The following is a 15,553-nucleotide window of genomic DNA, read 5'->3' as shown; positions in this document are numbered from 1 at the left end:
TCCAAGGTATCACTGTACATCACTTTCTGTAATATCAAATAATGGTATATGATGCTAGTAGAAGATGGTGACAGTTGTTTTAGTCCTGCATTATCTGAGCCATATGAATATGAGTTACTGTATCTTTCGCCCTATAGGACGCACTTTTTCCCCTCCAAAAATGAAGGGGAAATGTGTGTGCGTCCTATGAGGTGAATGCAGGCTTCAGGAAGCTCTGCGCAACCCTTGGGAGACCGGCTCAAAGTCACGCCGGGCTCCGAAGGGTCGCGCAGAGCTGCCTGCGCTCCCGGGCATCGCTCAGCTCTGCACGACCCTATGGAGCTCGGTGGGACTTCGCGCTGGGCTCCGAAGGGTTGCGCAGAGCTGCCTGCATTCTGTTTTTTTTTTTAAAATAATTTTTATTAAGGTTTTCCAAATTAAAACAAATTAAATCCAATTTATAAACTTTTTCCAATAACTAGGACTTCCCCTCCCCACCCCCTCATGTATTCCAAATCTTCCAAATAAACAATTAGGTTCAACAAATTCTTATCCCCAAATTGCAATCATCCTCCATTACCCAGTTTAGCGTAATTCCCATCCCCCTAAGATCGATCTATTCCCTTCCACGAGTTTCCTCCTTTAATACAAATAAAAAACAACAACATAGAGTTAAATAATAATTTTACAACCTTTGGATTCCAACTTTCCCTCCCCTTTTTCCCTGTTACGTTCCTCCTAGCCCTCCATCTCTAATATCTTCCTGGAGTTCCCACATTACATTAAACCCACATCCCTCTGATTCTTTGCCAGTCTTATTAATTGCGAATGTCCAATCATTTAATTACGAATGTCCAATCCTAAAAAAAGTCTATCGAGAAGAGGGTCCATTTCTTCTATCCAGATTTTTATATCCAGGAGTAGAAACTCCAATTTTAATTCCATAAGCTTGTCAAATCTGGATATCCCAAATATCCCCTTTCCCATTTCTGTCCAGTTCTTGTTGTTTCCTTATTCTTGTCGGCCATTCTCCTCCTTTTTGTTTCTCTGTTCTCCCACAGAAATGTTCTTTCTCCAAAAGTTTCTAATATCCCTGCAGAGGCTTGTTGTTCAGGAACAAAACATTACATCATGATCCTTTCATTTTCCAACAGATAGTTCCATTGTTTCCTATAGTGTGTAGACCTCTGTAGACAAAATAATGTTCCATTTCTGCAGTTTCCCAGGAGATTAAAAGTTCTATTCAACTGCACAAGTTTCCTGTCAAAAACACATGCAATATCCCTCAGCTCCTCTAGATGGATTCCCATAACAAAGTTCCCTTCCAAAGCCCATCCACCAGTCCAAATAGCTTGTTTATCCTTATTTGAACAATTTGAAACAATTTATACTCAACTTATATCAAATGTAACCGGCAAAGTCCAAAACCAAGTCTCTGTTACATTCTTCCGTTTTGACAGCTCCTTGACGGCTGTCAAAACCTGTCAAAACCTCCGTTACTCTTCTCCAGGCATTTTCACGAATCGCTCCAGGGATTCCGGGGGGGGGGGTGTTGCTTTTTAATACAAATTCCACTTTTCTCCTCCGGCTCAATCTTATAAATTTCCCTCGCGAAGTTGCTAATTCGGTGAAATAAGGTTACTCTCGATCTTAGTTATCCATTCCTTTGTTTTGTCTCTTCTACAATTTAGGGGGGGGGCTGACTTCCTTTTTTCCACCTCCCCCGTTCGCTCCAAATTTTAAAAATTTGTCCCCTTTTTTTAGTCCATATTCCAATTACTCACGGGTTCTTCTTTTAGATCCAAATTTTCAATAGAAGAAGTCAGCGCTCTCCGCCGGATGGCATGCGGCTGCGCTCGGCAGGGATAGCAGAGAACTCAAGCACCACGCTTCTCCCCGGCACCCGATCCGGAGCCTTTAAAAAGGCTCCTTCACGAGTCGGGAGGGCGCTAACGGTGCCAGCCGAGTCTCCATGTCCACGGCCTCCTCTGGCCGTGGTTTTTAAGGGTCCCCGCATCGCCAGTGCGGTAGGACCCAGCCCCTGCCGAGCAGACTCCCTCCGGAGCTCGGAGGGAGTCCGCCATTCGGCGATGGCGCCAACCCGGAAGACCAGAGCTGCCTGCATTCTGAAGCCTGGGGCACGCTGAAGAGTGCGCCCAGGCTTCACACAGCTCTCCGCAAGCCTGGGGAGACAGCACGGCTCCCTAGGCTTGCGGATAGCAGGCTGTTCTGGGGGCTGGGGTCGAGGGAAGCTCAGGCTTCCCCCACGTCAGCCCTGCGCCTGGGGGGGGGAATAATATTTTTTCTTTATTCCCCCCTCCCCCATAAAAACTAGGTGCGTCCTATGGGGCGGTGCGTCTAATGGGGTGAAAAATATGGTATGTATGTTTTTGTGTCTATTATTAGTGAGTAAAAGACAGAGTATTACCTTGTCAAGAGTGTTCATAGAATTGTAGAGTTGGAAGGGACCACAAGCACCATCTGGTCGACCCCCTACCGTGCAGGAATCTTGAACCCACGACCCTGAGATTAAGAGTCTCCTGCTCTACTGACTGAGCTGTCCACTTCGAGACATTCTGGTAGATTGACTCTAGTTCAGCTTTGCAGTTTAGGCTGTCTAGGATAAATAACAGTAATTTCCAGGTGACTCATGCAGCTGCCGCCGCAGAGAACTGAATGTTCTCTCTCCGAAACAGGTGTTGCTCTTCATTTCATTTAAATGATTTCCTGGACTGGTTTAGAGCAAGTGCTGCATCCCAATATTTCTCAAGTAAAGAGAGGTTGTGTACATCAGGGGTGGGGAGCCTGTGGCCCTCCAAATGTTGGACCACCGGTTCCCATGGGCCCCTGCTAGCATGGGCAGTGGTCAGTAATTATAGGAGCCACAGTCCAACAACAACTCTTGGTTTGCGGGGAGTACAGGTTTCCCTTTCCTTGGCAACTGGCAAAAGTAAGGGGGAAACAACTGGGCCAGACAGCTAACCACTCCCTCCAGGGCAGTACTGTGGCTAGCTTGTTGGGCTTAGTTATGCAAGTCCCTGGTCCCATCAGTGTCTGTGCATCCTAACCAAGCCCATGCAGCTGTTGTTAGGCTTGAAATGAGCTCCTTGGAGAAAAGGTGGGGCACAAATAATTCCGCATTAGCACCACCTGTTGTTTAGTTCAGTGCATTTGAACTGTGGAGATTTCTGTTGGGTGGGCTTTCACAGGTAGTGTCCCAGAAGGAGATTTTGTCTGCCAAGGATTAGGACTAGCTCAGTTTATTTCACTACTTTGCTGGACTGCTGTTCAGGGGATCAAGTTATATAGCATAACAATCGCCTCTGCTTTGGTACCACTATCTTATTAAAATATTTTCTGTTTTTGTAAAATAGTTTTGAAATCATGCTGGAATCCAAGTAACTCTGAGGAAGTCACAGTACAAAATACACAATCATTTTATTTTATTTTAGCAGTAGTTCCAAATGCCATATTTTATTGCTTCATAAAAAAAGATTATTTAAGAAAACCAGCTAACATGGTCGATTGCATCCCATTGAATTTGTTTTCAAAAGGTCTGTCAGAGGCCTTTCTGAATGATTATGTTAGCACAGAGAATGACCAAGCAGCGAGCATTCTTTTGTTTTTTGTCTGTGAAAGAAACATCACAGCAAGCGTATTTCAGACAGCTTTGCTTTCTAGTTGAATCATACATGAGCTATGGATGACTGATGTAATTCTCCTGACAGGTATATCTCAGCGAGACTACACTCAATACTACGAGCACATCTCAAAACAAAAAGAAGAGATCTGTAGACTTACACAAGAGTTTTTCAAGAAACACATCCAGTATAAGTTTTTTGATGAAGACTGTAAGTATTCTTTGAGCTAATATTAGAAAGGAACTGGTGCTTTTTTGGAGCTAAAAAGTTTTATTTAAAGCTAGGAACACTTGTGGGGTGGAAGCAGAATTCTACGTGCACCCAGAGGTATCTTTTAAAGTTCCACCTGCAGCCATTTACATAGCTGAAGTTGCTTTTTATTCAAATTTGGTTTGCTTCATTTGCCATGTGAGAAGTTTCCCAAGAAGCTCTATAGACTTTGCTTGTTTCACATTGTACAGGTTCTTCTCCCATGTGCTCATGCAGTTTGTCAGAGTGAAATTTCTAGTCCTAGATTATTTTATTCAGTTTTTATGAGGTAAAGTTGTTTAAGGACAGAAGTGTTTCCATCTTTCTTGAATGGAGATGTCTCATTTGTTCTTCAGCTGTAATGAATGCTATTTCATTAAATCCAAACTAAGGCTGAAAAATTGATACTCTTCACTAAAGAAAAGTAGTGATATTTTAATCACTTAATTTGGAATTGATTTTTGAATTTAGAAAACTATACAAGCGGAACCCTGTGATGTAGGAGAATGTGTGTACAGAAATGCTAATTTTAACCATACTTTGGTGCAAAACAAGCCTCTCAAGGCAGCACACATGTCATAAAGGTAAAGGGACTCCTGACCGTTAGGTCCAGTTGCGAACGACTCTGGGGTTGCAGCGCTCATCTCACTTTAAAGGCTGAGGGAGCCGGGGTTTGTCCGCTTCCACAGACAGTTTTTCCAGGTCATGTGGCCATCATGACTGAACAGCTTCTGGGGAAACCAGAGCAGTGCACGGAAACGCTGTTTACCTTCCCGCCGGAGCGGTACCTATTTATCTACTTGCACTTCGTGCTTTTGAACTGCTAGGTTGGCAGGAGCAGGGACCGAGCAACAAGCAGTTTCCTGTGCTGAGCTACCCTGCTTTGACAAAGAATGAAAGGAAGCCCTTTACTTATGTAGCCAATGTGTCAGTAACCAGATGATCATAAGTTCACATGGGCTACTACTACAGAGAAATTTAAGCCTTCCCAAATCCAGCTGAGCACAGTGTATTTGAGCACTTACAGCCTAAGCCCATTTAACTCCCACTGATTTCAATGGGTTTTACTCTCAGTTAAGCCTGCGTAGTGTTGCAGCCTTAAGAGTTATGCAGACTCTACTGGGAAGTCCCATTTGAGTTATTTCCCTTAAACCTCCATAACTAATAAGAATCTTATCACCCATAAATCTGCCTAAAACTTTCCAGACTCATCTGAATCCTTTTTCAGGTGTTATGTTCTTGATCAAAGCAAACACTTAAGGCAGGCGAGGAGGGTTGGTCCTGGGGATGAGTGCACTAGCTCTGCCCCATGATGGCATTCCAACTGCTTTCCCACTTCTAGACGCCAAAGACCTGAAGCTTGTCAAAGCTCCCCAAACATTTTTGAACCCTGGAGAACCAGGCTTTTAAACTGCCTAGGGAGCCTCCATGAAACTCCTAGTCCTAGTTTTCTGGGAAGGATGAAGTTCATGGGAAGAGGCGGAGTGTGCCCTCCTCCTGCTTGGCCCAACACATCTCACTTACCCTTTCACAGCACCGGAAGAATCCATGCTTGTTTCAGTGTGACATAATAAGAGCACCTTCAGTTCTAAGAAGGCCTAAAAGCAAAAAAATTGAAGTGGTTTTCAGGTTTTGCTTAGTAAACCTATTAATCTTGCCTCTTCTCTTCTCTCCTGTTCTCTTTCCCTCCCCTCCCCTTTTCTTTTTCCTTCTTTAATCTTTCTAGTTGTGTTTGATATCTACAGGGACAGCATGGTAAGTCAACTCTTTGGTTTGTAATGCTTTATTATTTTTATTCTGTGTAAATTTTTGAGTATGGTCTCCTTGGCAAAGCCGTATTTTATTTTGCTTTTCAAAAAAAAAAAAAAGATAGTGTACAGTAATAAAACAGTTGCCATGATCTTATGCAGGGTACCCATCAATAAGCTTGAATAGTACATATCCAAGTGTGCTTCAGGCACACTGGTTCTGTGAGTTCCCAGTGGGATTTTTCATTTTTTCTTGAAACAATCAATATTGTAGAATTTTTGGTATATATCTTAAGCAGAAACCTGGTTCCAGTCACCACTGAATTGGAGTGATTTTGCAGTCTTTAATACCATTACCACCTGGAAACAGCCTAATGTGCAAAACACATAGTATGGCTTTGGGGGCCTTTTTAAAAATAAAATATTGTCAACTGCATCTCCAGACTATTAATGGCTACTAGTCACGAACGCTGAGCTGCTTCCAGGATCTGCAGGGGACAGCAGCAGGAGAGGCCTATGGTCCTCATGTCATGTTTGTGCTTCATGCGAAAATCTGGTTGGCTACTGGAGGGAAACAGGAGGCTGAGCTAGATAAATGTTCTGGTAAGCCTGGCTCTCTAAAGCAGGCATAGGCAAACTCGGCCCTCCAAATGTTTTGAGACTACAACTCCCATCATCCCTAGCTAACAGGACCAGTGGTCAGGGATGATGGGAGTTGTAGTACCAAAACAACTGGAGGGCCGAGTTTGCCTATGCCTGTTCTAAAGTGTGTGCACGCTTGTTTCTGTTTGTGTCTCTGTGTCTGTGTGTTTGTCCAGTACAGGGGTCCCCAAACTTTTTAAACAGGGCCGGTTCACTGTCCCTCAGACACTGTTGGGGGCTGGACTATAATTTGAAAAAAATATGAATGAATTCCTATGCACACTGCACATATTTTATTTGTAGTGCACAGAAAAACAGGAAAAACAATACAATATTTAAAATGAAGAACGATTTTAATCAACATAAACTTATAAGTATTTCAATGGGAAGTATGGACCTGCTTTTGGCTAATGAGATGGTCAGTATCGCTAATCCTCGTCCCTACAACCCAGCCTACACATGGATCTCCCTCACCCCCATGGCCCAGTCTACATGCAGGCCTTCCATGCCCCCATCCCCACAACCCAGCTTATACACGTCTCCCTAACCCCCATCCTCCACCCCCAGCTTGCACGCCTGTCCTCCAACCCCAAATCCCCATGCGCTAGCCTGCCCGCGCACGTTTCCCTACCCCCAATCCCCATGGTGCAGCCTGTCTGCGTGTCGCCCATCCTCATGACTCACTGCGGGGGCAAATGCAGAGCCACCCCTCCTCTGGAAGGCGCAGTCGACAAAGACAGCATTCTTGCCCATGCAGAATATATTGGCACCATCGGCATGTGCGGAGGAACAAGGTGAGCTTGCGGAGAGGGCAGCACCTCCTTGGATGGGCTGGATCTGACCATCACTGCCTTGCCTGCGCACGCCTCCCCCTCACTTCCTTTCCAGGGCATGGCTACCTCTCCTATAGCATGGGAATGCAGCTGACTGCAAAAGGATTCCCCCGCCCCACCCGTTCTCCCTTGAATCTCCCCCACCTTACCACCCCCGCTTCCTGACCTTGTTATCTGGCGATTGGGGGCCCCAGGCAAGGCAGCAAGGCATTTGGAGGTGGGCCCACTCCTCACTGAGCAAGTCCACTGACCCCTTCCCTCTGCTTGTTGCTTTCCGCCCCCGCCTGGCCCCCTTCATAGTGTCCACAAGCAGACTGGACAATTAGGTGTTAGTGGGTGGGGAAGTCTATAAGGCAGCCGGAGGTGAAACAGAGTGGGATCGTGTCCATTTCAGCTCCTCGATAGCTCAGTCTCTTGCTGGCGCTGCACAGCACCCACCCCTGTGCCCGCCCATCTTCTCAGCCTGGCTGCTGATCTGTGTCAGGTCAGACCCACTTTGCAGATGGCTTGAGCTCAGTGCGGTTTGCCCAGACTTGATCCTTCTCCTCCTCCTCCTCCTCCCTTCCCCCTTCCTCAAGAATCCTGGTGCGGAAAGGAAAGGAAAAGGAGGGGACTGAAAATCCAGCATCTTCCAAATAAGTCACCCTTATCTGCTTGTGCGTTACCAGGGGAGCCTTTTGGGAGACATGCTGGATCAAGAAGAAATTCCTTGTGCTGGGGAGCCATATTTGCTGCTTGGCGCGGCTTAGCCGGCTGGGTTCTTGTGATGATGGCAGCGTCGCCCCCTGTCCAGAGGCGTCCGTGGCTTTGGATTGGCTGCAGGAGTTTCCTGCTGCCATTGTGAAGCCGCAGCAGCATTGCGGAAGTCAGTCCCTTTGTGGCGAGGCGCCACAGCTTCTTCTCAAGGAAACACCGTGCCGATTTAGCTCAGTGCGTGGGGACTGACCAAGCGGGCGGCAGGGTCCACAGGCCGGAATAACGAGCCTGGTGGGCCAGACCCGGCCCGCAGCCCGTAGTTTGAAGATGCCTGGTAAAGTACATTGTATACTCCTTTTCCTTCCCTCCCTTCAGTTTTCATCTTCTCCTTTCTCTTTACAGCTTTTTTGGGTGGGTGGTAAGGGAACAGTGTTTGGGGGGCGTCTTGAAACGGAAGTGTCTTGAGAATTGTTCATAAAACACCACAGTTGTTCTTCATTAGTTAAGAAGGCTCCTTGCTGGATCCAGCCAAAGGCCCATGCGCTCCAGAATCCTGTTCTCACACTAACCAACCAGAGTTCTATGAGAAGCCACAAGCAAGGCCTTATCCTCCATGAATTTCTAATTTAATTTTGCTGAAGTACTAATTGATAAAACGATTGAAAGAACTATCAAAAACAGAGAAACATGCAGGTTTGAACCAATTCACGGCGGCAGTTAATGCCCGTCACTTTTTAAACAGAATCAAATGGGTCAAGTGTAAGAGGGCTGTATATGCAGTTCTGGCCACATATATTGAAAGCTGTATTATGCCACTTTAACAGTCATGGCTTCCCCCAAAGAATCTTGGGAACTGTAGTTTCTTATGGGTGCTAAGAGTTATTAGGAGAGCCCTATTCCCCTCACAGAGCTATATTGCTCGAAGCTCCCTGGCAAGAGGGATTGATGGTGAAACCACTTTCAGCACCTTTAACCAACCCCTTTTTTGTGGAAAGCCATGGCAGTTTAAAAGTGATAAAACAGATGTGTCTTTCAAGCTTATACCAAGCACTTTCACTGATAGATATCCAACTCTGGTACTCTGGCTTTCCTCAGAGCAGCCGATGGCTGATCTACCACTGAGCCTGTTCCACCAAGATTAGTGGATTTACAAGCAACTATATTTAGGTTTGGGCTATAAATGTCTGCAGTGAACCTTGGCATGGCAAACGGGGCTCTGTGGGCACAATGGAGCTTTTGGAGAAACATTTCAGCTATGTGAATGCTTGAAAAAAGATGTTTGTGCAGATTGATTATTAAACCTTAAAAGTGGCTATATAAATGAATCTCTAGTGGAAGGTTTTCCTCTAGCAGGAATAATCTTGAATAGTAGTCAAAAAAGTGTGGCTATTAACAACATTGTGATGTCAAAAATAGGCAGGAAAATGTGCTTAACTGCCTAGAATTTATTGGAGCGATCATATTTACTTGTACTTTCTGTATTCATTACTGGGTTGTGGAAACCTGCAATTGAGCAGCATTATCTTCTGAGTCTGCTGCTGCAGAGCAAAGGTGTTTGGTGGCTCATATTGCTAGATGATGATGGTGATAAAAATAAAAATATAATTTATCTTCCTCAGCCACTCTGGGCGGCTCCCAACAGAAAATAAAAAACACAATAAAACATCAAACATTAAAAACTTCCCTAAACAGGGTTGCCTTCAGATGTCTTCTAAAAGTCAGATAGTTGTTTATTTCCTTGACATCTAATGGGAGGGCGTTCCACAGGGTGGGCGCCACTACCAAGAAGGCCCTCTGCCTGGTTCTCTGTAACCTCACTTCTCGCAGGGAGGGAACCGCCAGAAGACCCTCAGAGCTGGATCTCAATGTCCGGGCTGAACGATGGGGGTGGAGACACCCCTTCAGGTATACTGGACCGAGGCCATTTAGGGTTTTAAAGGTCTTTGAATTGTGCTCGGAAACGTACTGGGAGCCAATGTAGGTTTTCAGGACCGGTGTTATATGGTCTGGGTGGCCACTCCCAGTTACCAGTCTAGCTGCAGCATTCTGGATTAGTGGTAGTTTCTGGGTCACCTTCAAAGGTGGCCCCACGTAGAGCACATTGCAGTAGTCCAAGCAGGAGATAACTAGAGCATGCACCACTCTGGCGAGACAGTCTGCGGGCACGTAAGATCTCAGCCTGCGTACCGGATTGAGCTGGTAGACACAGAATTGACGTGTGCCTCCACTGACAGCTGTGAGTCCAAAATGACTCCTGGGCTGTGCACCTGGTCCTTCAAGGGCACAGTTACCCCATTGAGGACCAGGGAGTCCCCCACACCTGCCCGCCCCATCCCCCGAAAACAGGACTTCTGTCTTGTCAGGATTCAACCTCAATCTGTTAGCCGCCATCTATTCTCCAACCACCTCCAGACACTCACTCAGGACCTTCAGAGCCTTCACTGGTTCTGATTTAAATGAGAGGTTGAGCTGGGTATCATCTGCATACTGATGAACTTTCAGCCCAACTCTTTCAGTGGGTCTGGGAAGGCCCACAGAGTCCATCACCCAGTACTTCCCAGCTTGCTTTTATGAGCCAGGATGGGCAAGGATCCAGGAGACAGGTGGTTGGCTTCACTCGTCTAAGCAGCCTGTCCACATCCTCGGAGGTAACAGATTGGAATTGATCCCATGCAACTTGACTAGACAGGACTCTAGCACTCTCCTGCCCTCGCCCTCCAGGAGAACATCCGTCATGACCTGAAGCAGCTTGGCCAGGGAATCCTTTGTGCAGCGTGGAGGTTGGTACACCAAAAGGAATCCTGTACTGCCCCTATTGCCCAACTTCCAGAACATGCACTAAGAAAACTGGGTCTTCCCAATAGGATGCCTGGTGTAAGCTAATGACTTCCTAAAAATCACTGCAAACCCCCCTCCCCACCCACATGACCTGTGCAGAAGAGAAACCTGGTGGACAAGCAGCGGCAAGAACAGGCCCATCTGCTTCATTCAACCAAATCTCTGTTACACATGTCATGTCAAGTCCTCCATCCACGATAAAGTCATGGATGGCAGTGGTCTTGTGAATCATTGACCTGGCATTGCACAGCAGCACCTTCAGGTCATGTGGGTCTCCCTTGCTGATTCCAATATCCTTCTGGTCAAGACCAGACCCGGAGGCAGGGATAGTCCTCCAATAACGACTAAACCTGCCTCCTCGGTAATGACATGGTCTGGTCCTGGCGTAACTCCTCTTGTTCGTGATCACTGAGATCAGGTGTCCCAGTGCATCCCACCCCACGTGGAACCTGCCCCAGTCATTCTGTTGGCTGGGGCCCACTTCCAGGCAGCCCAGACCCTCTCCCTTCAAGAACCAAATTTGTTGATGCTGTTTAGTCATGTCTGACTCTTTGTGATCCCCTGGACCAGAGCACGCCAGGCCTTCCTGTCTTCCACTGCTTCCCGCATGTCAGGGAACTGCCATCAGGGCCAGAGGGAGAGAGCGGGCTCCAGAGGGATTCCAGAGAGCGTTCCGGGATGGGGAGAGGCAGCCCATCTTCTGGAGAGTAAGGGTCCTCCGCTGCCCACACCCTCCTTGCGCAGAAGGCTTCCGCGCAGGGAGAGTAGGCGGAGACTAGGCGTCAAAGAGCTTCTTTGCTGGAAGAAGTTCAAGAAACGCCCACTGACGGATTCTGTCAGCGATTGAGACAGCCACGGGCAAGGGGCTGTCCGGACAGAAAAGGTTCACTCAGGCAACCCAGCCAGGTGTGGCGCCGGTTTACGCACGAGCAACCCCTAGAACCATTACACCGCAGTTTGGTCAAACTCATGTTCGTACCTTCAAGAACACTGTCCAACCATCTGGTCCTCGTCCCCTTCTCCTTGTGCCCTCAATCTTTCCCAACATCAGGGTCTTTTCCTAAAAAATATTTTTTGTTAAATTTTCCATTTTAACAATCCAATCAAATCACATTAAGTATTCCAAATTATACAAATACATATCATATAGTCCAAATATTCTGCCAAATTATAATTTTTTGGGGGGGCTTCCCATGCTTCAAGTTCAGTGGGGTTCTAATCATCTTATGTTTCTACTGCCTTGAGTTTCCAATAGTTCCTTCTTTAAATCTTCCTGTTGTTATCCTTCCTTCCCAACATCAGGGTCTTTTCCAGGGACCAAATACAAATTATATAAAACGATAGAAACTAATTTTTAAAAAACCCAAAACAAAACACAATTCACAGTTATACTGAAAATTAAACTAATCCCCAGCCCCAACTAATCATTTAATTCACCCCCATAGCAAAAACCAGACCATAAAACGGTAATTTAAAATGCCACAAATTAAAAACTATTTTAAAACATTTTAAAACATTTAAAAGCATTTTTGACATTTGCCTCAACCCCAGAGTTGTTCCAGTGAGTCTGGGCTGTTCAGCACTCTCAGCCGGGCAATCTTGCTGAACCTTGTTTGTTTGTTCTGAAGTATTGGCAATCGTTCAAGGCCACCAAAGGAATGTTCCAAAGGAAGGTACGGATAGGAATTGGAGAAACATTGTGGTTGGAACTGTAGAACTTCCTTGTCCATTCAACATCTCTGTCAGTGATCTTTGATACTGGAGCTTCCATCTGCCTGAGTAGACAGTCATAACTGTGCACGGACTGATGCTCTTTTGTGTGGCTTCCGCCCCTTAGAATCCTGAGCATCCCAGTTTTCATTTAAAAGGAAGAAATTTGTTGTGGCAGCAGAGATAAGTTTAAATGATGTGTGCTGGCAAAACTTTGGCATAGTCATGAACACTGGGAAGAGTGGCCTGCCTACCCACGTTCTAAATGATGTAGAAATCTTCCTGCCAAAGCCTCTAAAATGGTTTAGACGGGCAAACTGCATACAGCTGTTTAAACACTTTGCACTTCACCAAGCTGAAGACGGAGACCTTTCACACCAAAGGGTCAAAATTTGCTAGCCGCTGATTCTTTCTTTCTATTCATGCATTTGTTTTCTTTGGCGTAAGAGAGGTTGGGGCCTGTGATTGCTTGCTTTCAGCTGACTGCAGTGAGATTTGTTTGCATGTGTGAGGGGCAGGAGGAGTTGTTGTGTCAAGGTAGCCATGTCAATCTGTATGGCTGTCTGGTGGGTTGTTGTCTTGTTGGGCTGTGTATGTAATAAAGGAGAGCCACATCCTCTTTTATTTGCCCTCGTGTTAGTTTCAGTTTGTGGGTTAGCTTTATCTTGTTTTACCAGTACAACAGGGATCCAAAATGTGGACTTTGCCTGATTTATTTAAGTGACAGCACCCTTTCACGTCTAGTACATGCATGCATGGAAAGACTGCAAAAGACAGTGGCTTGCCGTTTTGTGATATAGGCAAGAATTGTCTTGCTAGATCAGGCTGAAGCCACAATATTCTGCCTCCAGCAGTGTCCAGTCAGATACTTTAAGAACAGGGGCAGCCAGGGTAGTGCCCTCAGGATTTTGTGGCCTGCAGCTCCCATTCGCCTCTGCCAGCATGCTAAATGGTCAGTCATGATAGGAGTTGAAGTCCACAACGTTTGGAAGGCATCCCTGTGGAAGTTCTCTTAATAAGCCTGGCTCACAGGTAGCAGCCACCCCTCATTGTTTGGTATTAGCACCTGCTATCCAGATGCTATTTAGCTGTCATGGCTCATAGACACCAATAGGTCAATCTTCCATAAGTCAACCTCCACATATGTTTTAATTGTTAATGTGTGGTTTCCTGACCTCCTTAACCAGCCTTGCTTCCACCCCACCAGATCAGATAGCCATTGTGTTAATGAACTGAACCCCACATGAAAATTAGCGAAAGCATGTGGGTCAACATTCCATTTAAAAGGCTTTCTTCATGTTGTCCTATATAAATAGATTTATATTTTGCTTCTGCCATTTTTCTTCTACAGGGTAGAGTGTGGTTAATTGATTTTAATCCATTTGGCGAGGTAACAGATTCTCTACTATTTATGTGGGAGGAGCTGAGATCTGGAAATGGTTTGAAAGATGACGAGAGTGAAGGTGGAGCCATGGAACAGGTAACAGATGGGGGGAACACATGGAATGTGACTGGAAATATAATTAAGCAGGTCTTCCTGGCTTCTGTATATGTACCTGGATGCAAGGATTCATTATGCTGTGTTCATACATCTATGGAAGCTATTGTGTCTTGTTTAAATGAATACATGGACTTTCCATTGATTTTGAACCACAGAGATAATAAGTGCTGCTGGGCAGAGTCTGTTTTCTGCTCATAGGTTTGCTTTTCAAAGTGATTCATCTATCCGCAAGCATCCTCTGGCAGGGCCATCTTGCTGCATTACCAGTTCCAGGTGTATGCACTGATGGGACTGTTGTTGTTGTTTAGTCGTTTAGTCGTGTCCGACTCTTCGTGACCCCATGGACCAGAGCACGCCAGGCACTCCTGTCTTCCACTGCCTCCCACAGTTTGGTTAAACTCATGCTGGTAGCTTTGAGAGCACTATCCAACCATCTCGTCCTCTGTCCCTTCTCCTTGGGCCCTCCATCTCTCCCAACATCAGGTTCTTTTCCAGGAAGTCTTTTCATCTCATGAGGTGGCCAAAGTCTTGGAGTCTCAGCTTCAGGATCTGTCCTTCCAGTGAGCACTCAGGGCTGATTTCCTTAAGAATGGATAGGTCTTCTGCAGTCCATGGGACTCTCAAGAGTCTCCTCCAGCACCATAATTCAAAAGCATCAATTCTTCGGCAATTAGCCTTCTTTATGGTCCAGCTCTCACTTCCATACATCACCACTGGGAAAACCATAGCTTTAACTCTGCGGACGTTTGTCGGCAAGGTGATATCTCTGCTTTTTAAGATGCTGTCTAGGTTTGTCATTGCTTTTCTCCCAAGAAGCAGGTGTCTTTTAATTTCGTGGCTGCTGTCACCATCTGCAGTGGTCATGGAGCCCAAGAAAGTAAAATCTCCCACTGCCTCCATTTCTTCCCCTTCTATTTGCCAGGAGGTGATGGGACCAGTGGCCATGATCTCGGTTTTTTTTTATGTTGAGCTTCAGACCATATTTTGTGCTCTCCTCTTTCACCCTCATTAAAAGGTTTTTTTAATTCCTCCTCACTTTCTGCCATCAATGTTGTGTCATCTGCATATCTGAGGTTGTTGATATTTCTTCTGGCAATGTTAATTCCGGCTAGGGATTCATCCGGCCCAGCCTTTCGCATGATGAATTCTGCATACAAGTTAAATAAGCAGGGAGACAATATACAGCCTTGTCGTACTCCTTTCCCAATTTTGAAGCAATCAGTTGTTCCATATCCAGTTCTAACTGTAGTTTCTTGTCCCACATAGAGATTTCTCAGGAGACGAGGTGATCAGGCACTCCCATTTTTTAAAGAACTTGCCATAATTTGCTGTGGTCGACACAGTCAAAGGCTTTTGCATAGTCAATGAAGCAGAAGTAGATGTCTTTCTGGAACTCTCTAGCTTTCTCCATAATCCAGCGCATGTGTGCAATTTGGTCTCTGGTTCCTCTGCCCCTTCTAAATCCAGCTTGCACTTCTGGCAGTTCTCGGTCCACATACTGCTTAAGTTTGCCTTGTAGAATTTTAAGCATAACCTTGCTTGCATGTGCAATGAGTGCAATTGTGTGGTAGTTGGAGCATTCTTTGGCACTGCACTTCTTTGGGATTGGGATGTAGACTGATCTTCTCCAATCCTCTGGCCACTGCTGAGTTTTCCAAACTTGCTGGCATATTGAGTGTAGCACCTTAACAGCATCATCTTTTAAACTTTTAAATA

General features: G+C 45.8%; 1 protein-coding gene and 1 long non-coding RNA gene across 4 annotated transcripts in view; one reads left to right on the top strand and one right to left on the bottom strand.

Annotated features, from left to right (window-relative positions):
* The window catches only part of LOC309351517, a 183,330-nt gene that overhangs the window by 58,400 nt on the left and 109,377 nt on the right, over positions 1-15,553 (bottom strand). The gene's annotated exons all lie outside the window — the stretch shown is intronic.
* CDC123 (cell division cycle 123) overlaps positions 1-15,553 on the top strand; it is a 61,792-nt gene that overhangs the window by 24,887 nt on the left and 21,352 nt on the right. Inside the window, exons 10-12 of one of the 3 annotated variants that reach the window (XM_081879213.1) lie at positions 3,708-3,830; positions 5,596-5,624; positions 13,688-13,816. In XM_081879213.1, coding sequence (XP_081735339.1) covers positions 3,708-3,830; positions 5,596-5,624; positions 13,688-13,816 — 281 coding nt within the window. The remainder of the gene's footprint in view (positions 1-3,707; positions 3,831-5,595; positions 5,625-13,687; positions 13,817-15,553) is intronic. The other 2 variants (XM_081879215.1, XM_081879214.1) reach the window with 2 other exon arrangements.

The sequence above is a fragment of the Podarcis erhardii genome (assembly GCF_964252035.2).
Source record: "Podarcis erhardii genome assembly, chromosome: 10".
NCBI classification, from domain to species: domain Eukaryota; kingdom Metazoa; phylum Chordata; class Lepidosauria; order Squamata; family Lacertidae; genus Podarcis; species Podarcis erhardii.
Note: the sequence above shows the minus strand (reverse complement) of the source record. Positions and strands in the feature narration are given on the sequence as shown.